General features: G+C 53.7%; 5 protein-coding genes across 5 annotated transcripts; 2 read left to right on the forward strand and 3 right to left on the reverse strand.

The window, feature by feature from the left end:
• Nucleotides 1–486: 486 nt before the first annotated feature.
• Nucleotides 487–2593, reverse strand: UHO2_04514 (uncharacterized protein; the record flags this gene model as incomplete). Its single annotated transcript, XM_041558506.1, has 2 exons — nt 487–1933; nt 2019–2593. 2 exons carry the CDS (start codon nt 2591–2593, stop codon nt 487–489), a joined length of 2022 nt encoding a protein of 673 aa, XP_041414440.1.
• Nucleotides 2594–3016: 423 nt separating this feature from the next.
• On the reverse strand, nt 3017–6193 carry UHO2_04515 (putative alpha-glucosidase II precursor; the record flags this gene model as incomplete). Its single annotated transcript, XM_041558507.1, has 1 exon — nt 3017–6193. One exon carries the CDS (start codon nt 6191–6193, stop codon nt 3017–3019), a length of 3177 nt encoding a protein of 1058 aa, XP_041414441.1.
• A 476-nt stretch (nt 6194–6669) lies between these two features.
• On the forward strand, nt 6670–7665 carry UHO2_04516 (putative DPH5 - diphthamide methyltransferase; the record flags this gene model as incomplete). Its single annotated transcript, XM_041558508.1, has 1 exon — nt 6670–7665. The coding sequence occupies one exon, from the start codon at nt 6670–6672 to the stop codon at nt 7663–7665; it is 996 nt and encodes a 331-aa protein (XP_041414442.1).
• Nucleotides 7666–7890: 225 nt separating this feature from the next.
• UHO2_04517 (uncharacterized protein) lies at nt 7891–12180 on the reverse strand (the record flags this gene model as incomplete). The annotated part of the gene is made up of 1 exon (XM_041558509.1): nt 7891–12180. The coding sequence occupies one exon, from the start codon at nt 12178–12180 to the stop codon at nt 7891–7893; it is 4290 nt and encodes a 1429-aa protein (XP_041414443.1).
• Nucleotides 12181–14298: 2118 nt separating this feature from the next.
• On the forward strand, nt 14299–15282 carry UHO2_04518 (uncharacterized protein; the record flags this gene model as incomplete). Its single annotated transcript, XM_041558510.1, has 2 exons — nt 14299–14904; nt 15094–15282. The coding sequence occupies 2 exons, from the start codon at nt 14299–14301 to the stop codon at nt 15280–15282; spliced, it is 795 nt and encodes a 264-aa protein (XP_041414444.1).
• Nucleotides 15283–16112: the final 830 nt, after the last annotated feature.

Below are 16112 nucleotides of genomic sequence, written 5' to 3' on the forward strand. Positions count from 1 at the left end.
TGAGCCGCAGCATGCTTGCCATCTTGGCCGGCTGACTTTACTGTCGGCTCCTCCGACTTGAGAGGGATATCCAAAGGCAAAGTGGCCTTCGGCAGTGCCGTTGGCTTCAGCCGCCTGATCCTTCCCCATCCTCGACCGTGGGAAAGTTGCTTGCTTAAGCTCAGACGATTGGTTCGCTTTTCTATGGTCACACTTCTTGGCAGCACAACGAGTTTGACTCGACTTGAGCTTATCCGCTCCTCAACGCCCGACGCCATTGAGAAGAGCGTCAACATTGGCTCTCTTCGCGGCTGTCAAACAGTGGAATCGTCACGCTGAACGCGTCTGAACATTCTGCCATCACGTGCGGTAAGCCTTTTTTGGCAAGCAATCGCTGTTCGCTCAGCTGGCCTAACACACTGCTGCGGAATTCTTTCTTGCGTTCAACGCCATGCTGGCTTTCTTGTCAAAGATTGCCCATCATGGATACAGGTCGACAGCATGGCATCAATCGTCTGCATCAGAATACAGGGCGATAGGAGAAGGCGAACGCTGTGGTGCAAAGTTGCTCCCTCCGCCAAAAGATGCACATCGCTCTGCAATCCTAGATCGTTGTCCTGTCAAACGCGGTCCTTCTTGTGTTGGCGACTCCATCACTAGACTTGGCAATACCAGTCGCGGCTTCTCCAGCTCTGACAGGCGCGCCATGTTGATCATCTTGCTCGCCGGCTCCTTCTGTGGCGTAGACATGACCAGCAGCCGTTTCGATGAGCCCGTAGAAGCAGAGCAAGCAGCGAACAAAGGCGTCCAAGAAAGTCTTGTCGATCGCACGCTCGCACTGCTCTCAGGCTTTTGCAACGATGATCTGCCAGCATTTGCACCAGCTCTGAGTCCCTTGCTTGCTTCGAGTAAGTTCGACTGGGCTCCATGGTTTGGCTGCGTCCATGCCGAGCTCGTACCGCTGCGCGAGAAGACGCTGCTTGGCGCTTGCGATTCACGTCCCGATACATAGGTTGCACTGACGCTGCGAGACAACCTTGGTCCCATGTCCACCTCTCTTGCGCGCCCAAGCATGCTTGAACGTTCGGCCAGGATGTTTCGCTTGACCCTTCTCCCTGCTTGTTCTTTTTGCAGGACATCCGACAACCTTGCCACTGGCAGTGTCGAAACCGAAGTTTCTGGAGCAATGCTCGCGCTTTGTTTGACAGCACGCATTGGCGGCGAGCTCATCGATCCTGTCCGAGCACTCTTCCTCGAGCGCGCTGGTGTTCGAGATTGCAGCGAAACGAAGCACTTGCTTCTGAAAAGCCAACATTGTCGAGGAAGACTCGCCTCAAAGTGCGGCTCAACTACCTTGGAACACAGCCATTGTGCGTCGTCCATATCGTCATGCTCTACAAGCTTGCGCACCGATGATCCGAACAAACTTGCTCTACCTCCTGACCCTCCTCCGCTTTCTCTGTCATCTCCTCTCGTCTCAGCTCTCATATCTGAAAGCAGATCTGCGATCTCTTCTCCAACACCTGATGCGACCTGCCGTAGACACAAGATATCCACCAAAGCTTCCAGTCTCTTACTCAGATGGTCCACTGTAAGAACATGGCCACCTTCCATCTCAAGCACATCCTCTTCACCCTCCTCTCCATCTTCCTCAGAGGCATCAGTTGCAAGACGCCGTCGTACTTGCTGATTCCATGCAAATGCATCGCCCAGGTCCGAATTCGGTCTCGTACCTCGCCATCGCTTTGCTTTCTCCAGCTTTCGTGATCGTTTGCGCGGCTGTTCGCTTTCCCGTTCGGCTGCCGTATCCTTATTCGGCTTTGATTCAGCCTGGTGACATGTTGGCTTGGGACTAGTGCCTTCTGTCATGCGAGCCCGTGCAGCGTCCAAAGCCCTTGGTTCCTGTGAGACAAGCTGAAGGAGGCACATTGTGATCAAGATTTGAAGTTGAATTCTGTTAAAACCAACAAAGGCGACATCAGTATACTTCACTCAGCCTCTGGCCTTTCCCCGAAGTGCTATTCTGGCATTTGGCTTACTCTCGACTTTCCATTGCTGATATCCAGCGCTCTCGGACCGTACTCGGTTCGATGCTGCTAGCCCGAGTCATGTCTTTGTTCGACGAGTCTTTGCTGATTGTGCGCTGCGCAAGTATCCTCTCATACTCGGTAAGGTCCTGCCACTCGGACGCAGCCGTGTCCTTCAACTCCTCCGAGGTAAGAGCGAGCTTCTTCCCTACGGCTCTATGACGCCGTGCAATGGCGCTGTTTGATCTGATCAAGTGGCACAGCCCCAACAAAACATCTTGGAGCTCCTGTGATTGTGTTAGCCGTTGGATGCAGTCAAGCAAGTAACCCAGACCGGTGTGCAATTCTCCGAGCCACAAAGCCTCGGCATATCGATCCGCCAGCGTTCCTTGCGCGTGTATCCGTTTGCCCTCGTCTCTCGAATCGATCGATGGGTTGATGTGTGTGCCGAACCAGGAATTGCCATCCGGCTGCTCCAAGTGGCACGCACGTTTGACCAAGAGCGTTTTCGAACCAGTATGCCCAAGTCGAGACGCACCTGCCTCACATCTAGGAGCACCTCCAGCAGATCTGGCGGTTGATGCCATCGATTCGCTGCGGTAGAGGTATGTGATGGTGTTCTGCAAGAACAAATCGCAACACCGTTTCGGATCTCGTTGATATATATATATGTGTCAAATTCAAGCTTCTGCCGAGCCGCGCCTCCACTCATCTACGCGAAACGCGCTTAACGCGCGGCGAGCAGCGTTTCGCATTCTCGTCGTTTCGCATTCGTCGTTTCGCAGTCGTCGTTTCGCGTTTCGCGTTTCGCTCTGAGCTGGAAAGTAAGACTTTCTTCCGAGACCTCTCTCTATCGTAGGCGCTCAAGTTGCATGTCGTCCTCGGATTGCAGGACGTACAATCAGCTTAGTGCTCAAATGTGCTCGCTCAGCACACACTCATACGTTCTGAACGTGCTTTTCATTGTCTGGTATGTAATGTCTACAAAGGCTGTCGGTGTTCAAGATCTTTCAGAACTCAAACTCAATCGCCCAGTCCGAAACAATTGGCACTGCGGGGTCTTTGATGATGAGCTCAGATGCGATATTGGCTCCCATCTTGAAAGCCGTGCCTTTACCAGAAGAACTGGCACCACTCTTCCAGCTCCACTCGATCGCAGAGCTCTTGTTTTGACCGTTGATGCGCTCGCCTCGGATGTGCACTGCTTTTGGCTCTCGCTCCAAGCCAAGCACGACGACCTTGGACACCCTGACGCTTTTGATCGATTGCGCAAAGTCGTTAGTCTCTTGGTAAGGATGTAACTGCTTGCTGTCTCCAAGAATTAGCTGTTCATCCGCCATCTTGATAGCAGCCTCGTCGATGCTGCGAAGCGATTGTGTGCCCAAGGCACTGTCCCGAGTCCATTCGAAGCGACGCCAAACGAATTTTCCTTCCTCAAAGTCGTACGTCTGTCCATCGTCAAGGTACAGGCTTCCCTCGGCCAGGACATTCGCCGATCCACTCTTGCCCGTACGCTGCTGCTTGTCCAGAGCGACCAGGAGTGTGAAAGGATCTGTGCGGCCCAGCTCGGCGGCTCTCCTGACTCGCTCCCTCAGAGGCAGAATCGATCCACCACGGTGAAGAAGCGGCAGTTGCTCGGTCAGGGGCGCAGGGACAGTGACAGTTCGACCGCGTTCAGCGCCTTGGTAGACTTCGTGAGTGAAGTAGTTGTAGTACGGTCGGTCTTCGGCCAGGTAGACCTGGACGGAATCGACGTCCTTGTCGACTGCTGGACGTACAAGCAGACCCGAGTCGCCAACATAGTACTGTCTATCAATCTCGAAACCAGCAGGGTCGTTGGGGAACATGAAGAATTGAGGTCGCAACACCGGCATACCTGTCACAGCGTTGTCCTTGAACGCTGTGTACCACATCGGAAGCATCTGGTATCGCAGTTTAATCAGGTCCCTCACCGCGCTTCGCAGAGGCTCCTCCAAAAGATACGGCTCTCGCCTCTTGGTGTCGATGTGGGCGTGCGCTCGGAAGAATGGCTCAAAGATCCCTGCCTGGTACCAACGCACGAGCATATCAGGTGGAGGATTGCCAAAAAACCCACCAATGTCCGCTCCGCAGAAGCTCATGCCGCCCATGTTGTTGGCGAGGATCATGGGAACACTCACAGCGAGGTGTTCCCATGTGCCAAGATTGTCACCCGTCCAGATGGCGCCGTACTTTTGTGTTCCCACCCACCAGGCGCGCGAAAGGACGAAGGGTCGACGCGGCTTGCCGCCACCAAGCGAGGCGGGAACCGAGAGCTCGCGATCGCGCAGACCTCGAGCTGTCTGATTGTGCAAGAGGATGCCGTTGATGTTGTGAAGGTCTCGGTGCTCCCAGCCACCGGCATGGATGACATCCTTGGGCGAGGTGACCTCCGGGCCATTGAAGATGGCAGGCTCGTTCATGTCGTTCCAGACAAAGACGTTGCGTGCATTGGCTCGGATCTTGCCAGTGAGTCTACTGCCTGCCAAGGAGAATTGATCGGCCCACCACTTCCAGCTGGCCGGTTCGAACATGTCGAGCCAGCTGGCACTTCCACTCCAGCACCAACCCTCGTACTCGCCCTTGTGGTCTGAATCTTTGACCAGCAGCTTCTTGTCCTGAGCCTCAGAGTAGAGCCAGTAGTCGCGAGTGCGCTTCAAGTGAGGATCGATAATGATGACAAGTTTGCGGCCTTTGTCGTCAAGCGCCTTAACCATACCTTCAGGCTCCTTAAAAGCCTTTTCATCCCATACGCCATACATGTGGTCTTTGCTGTACTCAATGTCGAGCCACATGACATCCATAGGAATGTCTTCGTCGTCGAAGCGCTGACTGACATCCTTGACATCCGAGTCGGTGAGGTAATTCCATCGACACTGGTGATAGCCGATTGCAAAGTATTGTGGAAGCACGGTTCGACCAACGAGCTTTGTAAAGTGGGCCATGTTGGTTTGCGCGTTCGCAGAGGTGAAGATGAAGAGATCAAGAATGCCTGATTCGGAGAGCAAGTGAGAGTAGGAGGTGATGTCTGAGGATTTGGAGGCTTTGGACTTGTGCAAGTCGATCCAGGTCTCTGCGCCGTTGAGCCAAAAGACGCTGACAGCACGATCCTTGCTCTGAGCATGCAAGACAGGAACACTGCCGTACAGACTCATGGGTGAGTTGTGATCGTACTCGAAGACGTCGGTATTCATGAGTCGGTAGGGCTCGTTGAAGCGGTCCTTCTCGTCTTCAGCAGCATTGCGGCCCACGGGAGCTCTTGTCGAGCGAAGAGAGAGCGGTGAGGCATGCTCGGGAAGTCCAAATAAATGAGAGTATCCGGGGAAGGTCATGTCCAAGGCCAAAGCTTCGGGGCCCTTGGGTTTGCTGTCACGACGAGAGGCCCAGGTCTCCTCCCACTCGCCTTGGTCCTCTTGCTCGAAGCCTGCCCATTGGGACACAAGGTTTTCGCTGTACTGAGCGGCGGATGAAGAGCTGAGGATAGACCTCTTGTTGCGTTGAAAGACGAGCTGCTGCACCTCTTGGTCTTCCTGCTTTACTGTCGGGAACGGCTCTGGCTTTTTTCGGTAGTGTTCGAGATGCATGAGCCCGCGGTCATTGAGGATGACTTGAACTTGACCTTCTCGCAAGATCTCGATCTTGAGGGGCGAATAAGCCAACCTGACAGACCGTGAAAGCTGCGGACCAAAGTCAACCTGAAAGCCGTCGTTGTGTGTCTCAATCTTGGTATCCGATGGCGCCGAGGCCAGGTCGGGGAGTTGCTCGATAGCCCACTTTGACGCTTCGTCGTAGCGCTTCCAGCCACCATAGCGCTGACCCACCTGATCCGCTCGCACACGAGCTGTTCCATCTTTGAAGAAGGTGAGACAAAGCTCGAACTCGATGTCAGGGTGAAGCGCAGATGCCAATGGGAGACTGATGCTGGCATTGGTGTGCACGAAGTTGGGGGTATGACTTGGAATGTAGTACGGCGAAGTGAAGGGAGCCTTGTGATCTTGTTGCCATTGCTCGACATAGTCGGACTGCCTTCGGATCCTGCGACAGAAGGAGGAATCGCGGCACTTTTTGAAGTCGTTTTCTTGCACAGCCTGAGCTTGATCAGCAAGCAGGGCACCCAAGACGACCAGGCACGCACACAGCAAAGTGCGCTTCCAGTGACCCTTGACCATCATCGTAAGTAGAAAGCGCGGTGAGGCGACGTAGAGAGCATGTACCAGGGCTGAGTGGATGTGGAATGTAAGAACAAGTGGTGTTGTTCAACGTTGCTATTGAAGGTGTTGTACAACGTTGCTATTGAAGGTGTTGGTTGCTATTCACCGTTGCACACCGAGAACCTTTTGTGAAGGTGGTCCGTGCTGAGTACAACGCACAGTCATTTCTCGCACGACTGCAGTCCTCTCGGTCTATCAATTCGGGATTCGGAACTCGGGTTGCGGAACTCGGGTTTCGGCTTAACACGGTTTTCACAGGTCAATCCCAAATTTCAAGGAGAAAAAGTTGTAATGCCTCCACTGGAAACCCTTGATCGTCAGTTACCTTCTTACAACGATACCTCCTGCTTCTACCTTACACAGAGCACCCTTTCGTTGTCTTGCATAGCCCCGCTACATCGTTCATCACCTTGTACCTAAGGGTGCTCTCTACGATGGTTCTCTACGTCATCGGTCTCGGACTCGCAGACGAGAATGACATCACTCTCAAAGGCTTTGAAGCCGTGAAATCCTCCGAGCGCATCTATCTTGAGAGCTACACAAGCATACTTATGGTCCCCGGGTTCAAGGAACGTCTCGAGGAGCTGTATCAAAAGTCTGTCATCCTGGCGCATCGCGAAACAGTCGAGCTCGAAGCCGAATCGATTCTCGAAGGTGCCGCAACCTCGAACGTCGCCTTCCTTGTTGTTGGCGATCCCCTCTCAGCCACTACACATACCGACCTCATCTTGCGAGCAAGGCAGTCCTCGCCGCCCATCCCCGTCAAAATCATTCACAATGCCAGCATCATGACAGCGATTGGTTCCAGTGGCTTGGCTGGTTACAATTTTGGTCAGACAGTCAGTGTTCCTTTTTGGACTGAAGACTGGAAGCCAGACAGCTGGCTCGAACGCATCGGTGAGAATCTCCACATGGGACTCCACACGTTGGCTCTATCTGACATCAAGGTTCGAGAGCAGAGTGCAGAAGATATGAGCAGAGGCATTCTCCGCTATATGGACCCCCGCTACATGCTCATTCCCCAGCTCATTTCGCAAATCATCTCGGCAGCACAATCGCACAAGGCAGACTATCTCCACCCGGATCGCACCCTCGCTATCGCTCTATGCAGAATGGGCTCAGAACAAGAGCGCATCCTCTCTGGAACATTGCAGGAGCTGTTGGATATGGCCAACCCTACCGAGGAGGAGGCCCGTGCAGAAGTTGCTCAAGACGACGCAGACCAACTCGCAAGTGAAGCTCAACTCGATAAGAGACGTTCCGCTAGAGCCGAAGCTCGCGCCAAGAAAGCTTTCGGCGAGCCTCTGCACAGTCTCGTCATTGTCGGCAAACGCCTTCATCCTCTGGAGCGCGACTATGCTGCAAGCTATGCTTGTCCCGGAAGTCAATTCCTCCAAGTCGCCCAAGAAGTCTATGGCTGCAAGAAATAATGCCCCCTCCAGCAAAGCAGGACAACTCAAAGAATAGCCTTCTCACTAGTATCAGTCTGTAGAGCCAACAATGATACCATGTCCTTAGTCCTGTCCACGCTTACACTGTACCTCTACCCACTCTCCCTGCAAAGAAGAAGCAGCATGACAAACTTTGATGCAGAAACACTTTCAAACAGACTCTCGATCTGATGCAAAATCTTGCTGTCTTATTGCATGAGTGATTCACATTGGCCTGACATCGCGAATCGTGTCCGGCGTACCGCTACGGCGGCTTTGTGGCGATTCCAGAGAGGCAAAGTCTGACGTTCCGCTACGGAACAGCCTTGTCAATCCTGCTCTCTGTGACTTGGAAGCAACGGCGTTTGCCAACGACGGACGCGGACTATCTCTTCGATCTGGTGCTTCTGCCTTCACGCCAGTTTTGGGCAGCACATCCGACTTGTTTGCTTTGCCATCAATCGTGTTCTGCCTGGCTCTGCGGAGACTTGAGCCATTACCGATGCGTCGAGGCAAAACCTTATGCCAAGCTCCGCCTTCCGATTCCGAGTCTGAACTCGATAATCGACCATCTGCTTTTGTGATGCTTGGCAAAGACGACATCGTAGTTGCATCATGGCTTTTAAGCTGCCGTGTCTTCAAAGGGCCCTCTTCAGACTGCGCTGTTCGAGACGTCTTTGCTGGTAGGGTCGCCTCTGCTCTAGTAACTGAGTGAGCCTTTGTCGGTGAAAGAGGCCGGATTTTAGTTACACCGTCTTGACCGAGCGGTGCCTCTGACCTCGACCCGAATGTTGACTCGAAGCTGAAGAGACCAGCGCCTGATGTCTTGATGTCTCTTTCATTGTCATCCGACATGGACGCTGCGTTCTCCGATACCTCGCCATTCTCTGACCTCTCTGTCCAGTCAGATGACATTCCCGCAAAGTCGTCGAAGCCAGACAGTGCTGCTGTTCTGTTTTGCGCGGGTGTCACCAAGCGTCGGATGCCTGTATGAACGTGCTCCTGTTTGGCGGCTGGCGAGGGCCTGTGAGCGCGTGAGATGCGACGCACCTCTCCCGGCGCAGCCGAGGCAAGCAGGCCCAACTCTGGATGCAGGGCGGGTGCTCCTTTCATTCCGATCTCCCCAGCCTTGCGACGTCCGACCACAGGTCTAGCAACGGGATCTTTCTGCAGACCTCGACGATCCGCTATCCGGTCCAATGCGTCTAAGGTTTCTAGTAGTATGACCAGACGCCCTCTAGTACGAGGATGAGAGAGAATGCCAACGAGAGTTTCTCCGCGCAATCGCGATCGACCCGAAAGACTGCCAACGGCCACCTTCGCTGCGGCCTTCGAATGTAGGCTCGTAGCTGCTTTTGGACTGACCACCTTGTTTACGACGTTGGGAGTGAGTGACGAGCTCTGATTCTTGCGTGCGGGAGTCACCGCTTCGGCGCTGAGACGCATGTTCTGAGTGGCGAGATCGGGGCTTGTGGCAGACCCAGGCTTAGCTTCACTCCGTCCTTGGCTTGGCGTCTCAGTCCGCAAGGGAGAAGAATGAGCCTGTCGGGCGTCAAAGCTTTGCTCCATGCGGGCAGAATCTCGCCTCGGAGAAGTGGGTAGAACCAACTTGCCGTCTGGCATGGCCTCTCGCCGCTTCGAGCTACGCCGGATCCTGGCAAAACCCGAATGCAGCAAAGGTACGGTTCTGGAACCTCTGGTCATCCCCACGAAGACAAACACGACAAGCAGCAGTACTAGCTGTGCTATGGACAGCCGTTTTTCAAGGAGAACCTCTTCTGCCAGGATGTGCACTTCGCGGAGAAGCGCTCGTCGTTCGGTATCGGCTTGTTGTCGATGGACATCAAATTCGAAAATGGCACGTTGAAGGTCGACATGCTGCCTTCTCTTGAGAGATTCAATCTGCTGCCAATTGCTCGTGTTCAAAGCGCGGAGCATATCAGACATGCGTAGTTCCTGACGCCTCTCCATACGTGCAAAGACCTCGCGCAGCATCTGTCCGCTATGTTCTATATAGCTGTGACTCAAGGTGGCGTTAGACTCGAGTGCATTCAAACGTCTGTGAATGGCGCGATAGACGGATTCAGTGCCGGGATTGCCATGGGCTTGAGGCGTGCCAGGTGCGCGTTGGACCGAAGGCCTTCGGCCTCTGTTGACGTCCACATCTGCCTCAGCAGATGCAACGGGTTGACGCACGCCAGTTGGCGCATCTTTTAAGCTCCCATTCGTCTTGACGTGTGGGGATGGATCGGAAGCCAATTTTTGTCGTTTGAGTTGCTTGTAATGCAGGGCAGCGGTTTCTAGATGGTGGAATGGCCGAAGTTGACGTCGGGGAACAATGCATCGATCCCTACTGTACCTGTGTAAAGACGGATCATCCTCGATGGCGCATTGGGCAGTCTCGACATCGTCCACTGTGTTGCCATGACTTGAAGCAGGCGCCAACTGACTCAGCCCCAGGGGTGCTTTTCCGGGCTGAGGTGTGGCGGGCGGAGAAACAAGGTCGAGCTGAGGCGTTGCAACCTCTGTTAGCTCGGTCTCAGCAACATCATGCACGACGCTTTGGTTCTGCAGCTTCCTTTGAAAGGCTTGTTCGTGTTTACGCCAAATGTCTTCGTCTCTCGCTGTCAAATTGGCCGCATCTAGATTGACGTAGGGTTCACGCAGTAATGACTCTGGTTGCGGGACGGCAGGTAGCGGATCGAGCGCTGGCACTTGAGCGTCGTCAACAGTGTTCTGGATCGCTCCGATCACCTCTGGTATAGAATCGGGGTCTGCGTCATGCGCTTCGAACTCTCTCTTGTATTCCTCCATCTCGGTAATGCCGTAGACTCGGAGCAAGCTGACAGGACAGTAGAATTCGCTACCAAAATGCTCGAGAAAGTCAATGCGCACGTATCGGAAGAAGGCTTCGGACCTTGGCGCAGAGGGTATACGGAACACTTGCTGACCTCGAACGTTTCGAGCGCGAAAGACTCCTAACTGAGCCCAATCACTCTCGCGACCGGTGAGCTGACGAGCCGCGGTGACTGTGAACTTCTTGAACATGTTGCTGAAGAACTCGTAATTGGCGAGCACAATCGTGTCGATCTTGATCTCCTCGCAGAGCTCGACGATAACGAACTGACTGGCGCCCTTGACCTTACTGCTAGGCTGCGGACAGGGAGAGAGCATGTATCGGTCCTTCTTCTCGCTCAGAATGGAGCTGGCAAATTTGGCTTCTGGATTAGTTCGGTGTACGACTGCAGCGCAATCCAACGAGGCAAAGTTCCAGCGGTGCTTGAGTTTGGACAGCTGTGCACTTGTGTCGCCACTGGCAACGCTGAAACCAACTTGCTCCGCATTAGCCTGCTTTGCCACTGGCGCATCTGAACTATCTGCTGAGGATGACTGCCCGCTGGAAACATCTGTATTGGGTGACGGAGAGTCTTCTGGCGCTGTTGTTGTAGTTGAAGGCCCTCCTGGAGCTGTGCTGATCTCGCTCGGGGTCGAGAGCTGGGTGGAGGAGGTATGCAATTGCTTTTTATCCCATTCGCCATGTACGTGATCACCGTCACTACCAGTCCTCCGTGGTGTCGCGTTCGGAGAGGGTGATTGCACTTGTGTGGAAGTGTCTTGCGAAGCCTTGCGCGCAGTACTCGAGTGAAGATCTCTTACACTGGCGGAGGGATTCTGAGCATGAAGCTCCTTCCATTCGTTGAAACTCAGGAAGGCTCCTTGCTCTTGTTCGGCCGACCAGGCGTCGTATTCGCTGTTGTGAGGTGGCTCCGGGAAACGGCCCGACTTAACGTCAGCCTGCATAGGTTCTCGCTTGTCGCCATTCTTCTTTTCACGATCCGGGCCCTGAAGCGAAGTGATGAGACCAGAGGCGGGATGCCATTCGTGTCTGCCATCTCTCTGTCTCCAGAAGCCTTCATCGTTCGGCCCGGGATAAGTGGTCTCCTTTGTACCTTCATGTGCAGGAGCCTTGTCGTTGGTCGATGCGGCGGTGGTGTCACCGATTTCCGGCAGTCCAAGGGAGTGAACGCTGACATCAGAGTCCGCTGCATGAATGACAACCGTACCTGAGACGGCGTAGGTGGCACTCGGTGCTTTCTGAGACGTTTGAGCATCTGAGTCAGGACGGAGCAGCGGCTCGATCTTGGGAACGTCGCAAACAAGAAGGTCGGCGGTCACGGTTGGCGCCAGGACATTCGAGTAATCCTGACTCCCATCTCCTGCGGAGGCCCCGAGCGGGCGGTTACAGAGGTGTTGGAAGAAGTCGGTGGATCTTCTGCAGGCGTGAGTGATGCCTACATGCGTTTCATCTGGCACTACCAGGGTGCCTTTGTAGGTCTTTTGCTGGTTGACGGCAGCGACATGGCCTTCACGGTCTTGACGAGCGGAGTTGACCTTTGATTCGGCCTTGTCTGTCTCCAGTGACTCTCCCGAATCCAAAAGGGAAAGCGTGTGGGTCGGGACGAGGAGCTGTGCTGACACGATCAAGGCCACCGGCCAAGATATCTGGATGCGCATGGCGTCGAAAGAGGGCGGTCGCTCCGACTCAGCAGTCGCCTTAGTCTGTCGAGGTCATCACAGCTTGAGGATAAGTGTTAGTGTTTGCTCGGGTGAAGAACGCTTGTTCGAGATGGCGAAGATGGTGTTGCTGAGCTTGACGTGGAGGTGACACTCCTTCAATTTAGCCGCCGGACTCGCAGCCTGACCCTGAGAAAACTCACTTCCGCGTTCCGAGAATGTGCCAGCCTGCCTCACACGGCCGTAAGATGAGGGTCAGTCAGTCGTTGCAGAAGACAATACAGAGGTCCTGTTAGATTGCGGGTCAGCAAGGTGGCTTGCTGGCTCAAAGGCTCCCAGCCTGCCAGCCAAGTGTCAAGTCACCTGCACAGCAGAGAGCAGCCTTGACAGGGATGGGGCCAATATGAGCAGCTTAGGAGGAACCCACATTGTGCCATGAGGCAGTGTGGGGGATGAGCAGGCCATCCCAAAGACAGTAGAGAGCAGTGATGGAGAGGTCCTGACACTCTGCCACTGAGCAGTCAATGTAGCACTGGAAACAGTTGGAGTTCCATCAGCCAAGACACTGAATGGTGTCAGCATCAGCACCAAGGCTGGCAGCCCAGGTGGCAGCACCATGGCAGAAGGAGTGGCCAGCATAGGCCAAGGGGGAGAGGCCAGAAGCTGCAATTGCCTGTCAGAGTGTTGAGACAAAGGCAGAGCAAGAGAGGGGTGCAGATCTGGAGGGGCCAAGGCCAAAGAGGGGAGAGGAGGCTGGGTGGGAGAGCAAAGGGTGGAGGTGAGAGATGGGGCACTTGGGCCCACCCACAAGGGGGGTGACTACCTTGATGCCAAGCTGGAAGGGGTTGGCCTTTGTGGCTGGGAGAGTGATGACCACATAGTCAGGTTCCAAGGCCACACTGGCCACCCAGAGGATGACAGCTGGATCAGAGGAACATTCCCACACAACCTCCCTGGAGTGGAGGAAGCAGGCAAAGGCAAGGGTAAAGGCTGCTTTGTAAACCTGGCAATTGTGGGGTGGCAAGTTGGCCAAGGTGTTGGATGCGCAGGAAGAACTGGTTTCATATGAAGAGGAGTGCAGAAATCGCAGGATCGGGCTAAGCAAGAGCCTAAGGCAGAGTTCACTGAAGTTGGTAGTAGTAACAACTCTATGGCATAACTCATCAGGATCAGCAGGAACGAGGTCATTACTACAGAGTTCAGTGGAGATGGTAATACCATGCTAAGAACAACAAATCTCACGAGAATCAGTTTGAGAGGAGCCTCTATCGCCAATACGGTGAGAGGAGGAAGGCAAACAAGGGAGAAGGTTGCCACTGGATGAAGTGGGACGGACCCCTGACGGAGATGGGACCCCTGACAAAGGTCTCCATCGTCAAGGGGAAGGTTCCACATGTGAGGAGCAGGACCAAGCTCAGCCAAGAGGGGGACCAGGCTCGGAAACACATAGCTAGTTACCACACAGGGGGTTCACAAGATAGGGGTCAGGAGAACCATTACCAGTTAGGAGGAAGGAGAGCTGTGTTGAAGACACCAGTGTATTGGTCATGAGGAGGAGCAGTGTCGAAGAGGTCAACATACAGTTCAGGAGGAGCAGGAGTGGTGTCACAGGCAACACCATACCAACACATAAATACTCTCACTTCATCATAGCATACAAGTGGATCCCCATCCACTCTACACCATACAAACTAGTTATCACTTCAGCATAAGTATACTTAGTTTCTGTCAGCAAGTTGCAATCATAATAGATTGCTTCCATTGTAGCATATGTGTCATATCACAGCTCACTGACATCCAAAGGTGGTTCATAGCAACCAGTGGTCCAGCTCACAATCATAGAACCAAAGGCAGTCATCCACTGCAGTCCAGGGATCACCTCAAGCACTCAGTCAACACACTGGACACTCATGTTGACACCAACAACATCATTCACACCAGACCTTGGTGTCATCATAATACATTAATAGTTATTGATCATGCCAAGCTACCTCTGGACAGAGTGTCCACAGTGGTCAGTTGAAACCTGCAATAGCAATCAATCTACCACAGGTTCAAGCGAGGAAAGTCATAGAGTCCTCTCTATGACATATCTCGACAAGAACAGTAATACACAACATGTTATCACATATCTCAACAGGATTTGTAATAGACACATTTCTATTACAGATATCAGGTTTCAGGCGCGAGACCTCTGACATTAGAGTGGTGACAGGCCACCAGCACAGCCGCGGGTGCTGGCTGCAAGACCATGCCAGAGCAGAGAGGCCGCTGCTGGCGAGAGTCCCATGCTGGAGGCAAAGGAGGCTGGGGGTTGAGTGTGTGGTTGTTGGGTGCCAGCTGGGAGAACAACAGGTGGTGAGCAAGAGGGAACTGCTTGTGCAGGCAGGAGAACTGGCATTGGGAGAGGAAATCAGCAAGGGTATTGTCAATGGAAGTCATGTGCACCAGGGGCAAGGTGAGGTTGTGTACAAAACAGAACCTGTAGATCTCAAGGAGGAGGCATTGAGTGAGGGGGTCTTGAGATTGTCCAGAGCGAAGCCTGTGCTTGATGTTCTTGTTGTCAACATGGACCACCACTGTCATGGGTTGAGTCCAGTGATTGGAGAACTGTTGGAGAGCTTCAATGACTGCCAGAGCCTCCAGAAACCTTATATTTTTGCCACAGTGGCGATGAGGCACATCACAAGAGAAGACAGCCACTGGTGCTGCAGCTGCACCAAGGTGGGCACCATAGCTGTGGGGGCAGGCATCAGTCCATACATGGGCAATGAGGAGGGGGGAGGGCAATAAGACTGTAGTGCCAGACCAAGAGTGGAGTACAGTGGACCACCAGCTGAGCTCAGCAAGAGTGGGGCAAGGAATCTGGCAATGAGAGAACAGCCAGTGAGAGTGACAAGTGCAATCATACAGGCAACAGAGGAAAGCTTTGCCACAAGGGAAGATCTGGGAGACAAAGTGGAGAAGGCCAGAGATGTGTTGCATGTTGAGGATGCCAGCAGTGCTGCACTCAAGGAGCTTTTGGCACTGGAAGAGGATGTGCATGCATTGGTCTTTGGTGATGCCAACTGTTTGGGCAACAGAGTCAACCTCGATGCCTAGGACCTCTAGGTGTGTGAGGCCAGCAAAGGTCTCCTTGGCAGACAAGCATAGTCCCAGAGCAGCAGCTGCCAGGACAAGGACATGGACAGGTAGGAGGGAGAGGTCATGGGCCTTGGCTGGGACAGCACCAAAAGTGTTGTCAAGGTAATGGTTGAGGGGCCAGGCCACAGGTAGACATGAAGCAACAACCCAATGTAGAGCCTCTGCAATTAAGTTGAAGAGGAAAGGCAAACTGCTGCCACCAAAGGTGAGGGCATTCTCCCAGTATCAAACACCATCATAGTGGAAGCCAAGGAGGGAAGCGTCAACTTTGGCTGTAATTACATGGCAGAAGGCATCCTCCAGGTCTCCCTTCCAGAGCAGACAACCAGGGTTATTGTGAACATAGTCAATTAGAGACTGGGTGGATTCATATCAGATGGCAACAAAGGCAGGGTTGACACCATTGTTGATTGATGGCAGGGTGCTGGGCACTGGCCAGCAGGGAAAAGATAGGTGGTGGATGGTCTGGAGCTTTGAGGAGCAAGGTTTGGGCACAACACCAATTGGAGATTCAACCAAGGGTGGGTTGGGCTGGACAATGGACAAGTGGCCCTCCTCAAGTCTGGCAGCAATCTCGCAGTGGAGATCTGCATGCCCATCCTTGTCAATGGGTAGGTTAGGAGTGTGATGGGAGGTGTTGCATAGTGGTCCATTGTAGCCAAGCAGGCACCCAAATTGGATCATGCCTGTGATCTTGTGGGCAAACTGAGGGTTGGGGTAGCCAATGAGCAAGTCTTGCCATGCATGCAATTGTGCTTGCATGGATCCAAAGCGAGCAGGGGAAGAGG

The sequence above is a fragment of the Ustilago hordei genome (assembly GCF_900519145.1).
Source record: "Ustilago hordei strain Uho2 genome assembly, contig: UHO2_contig_09, whole genome shotgun sequence".
Lineage (NCBI taxonomy): Eukaryota > Fungi > Basidiomycota > Ustilaginomycetes > Ustilaginales > Ustilaginaceae > Ustilago > Ustilago hordei.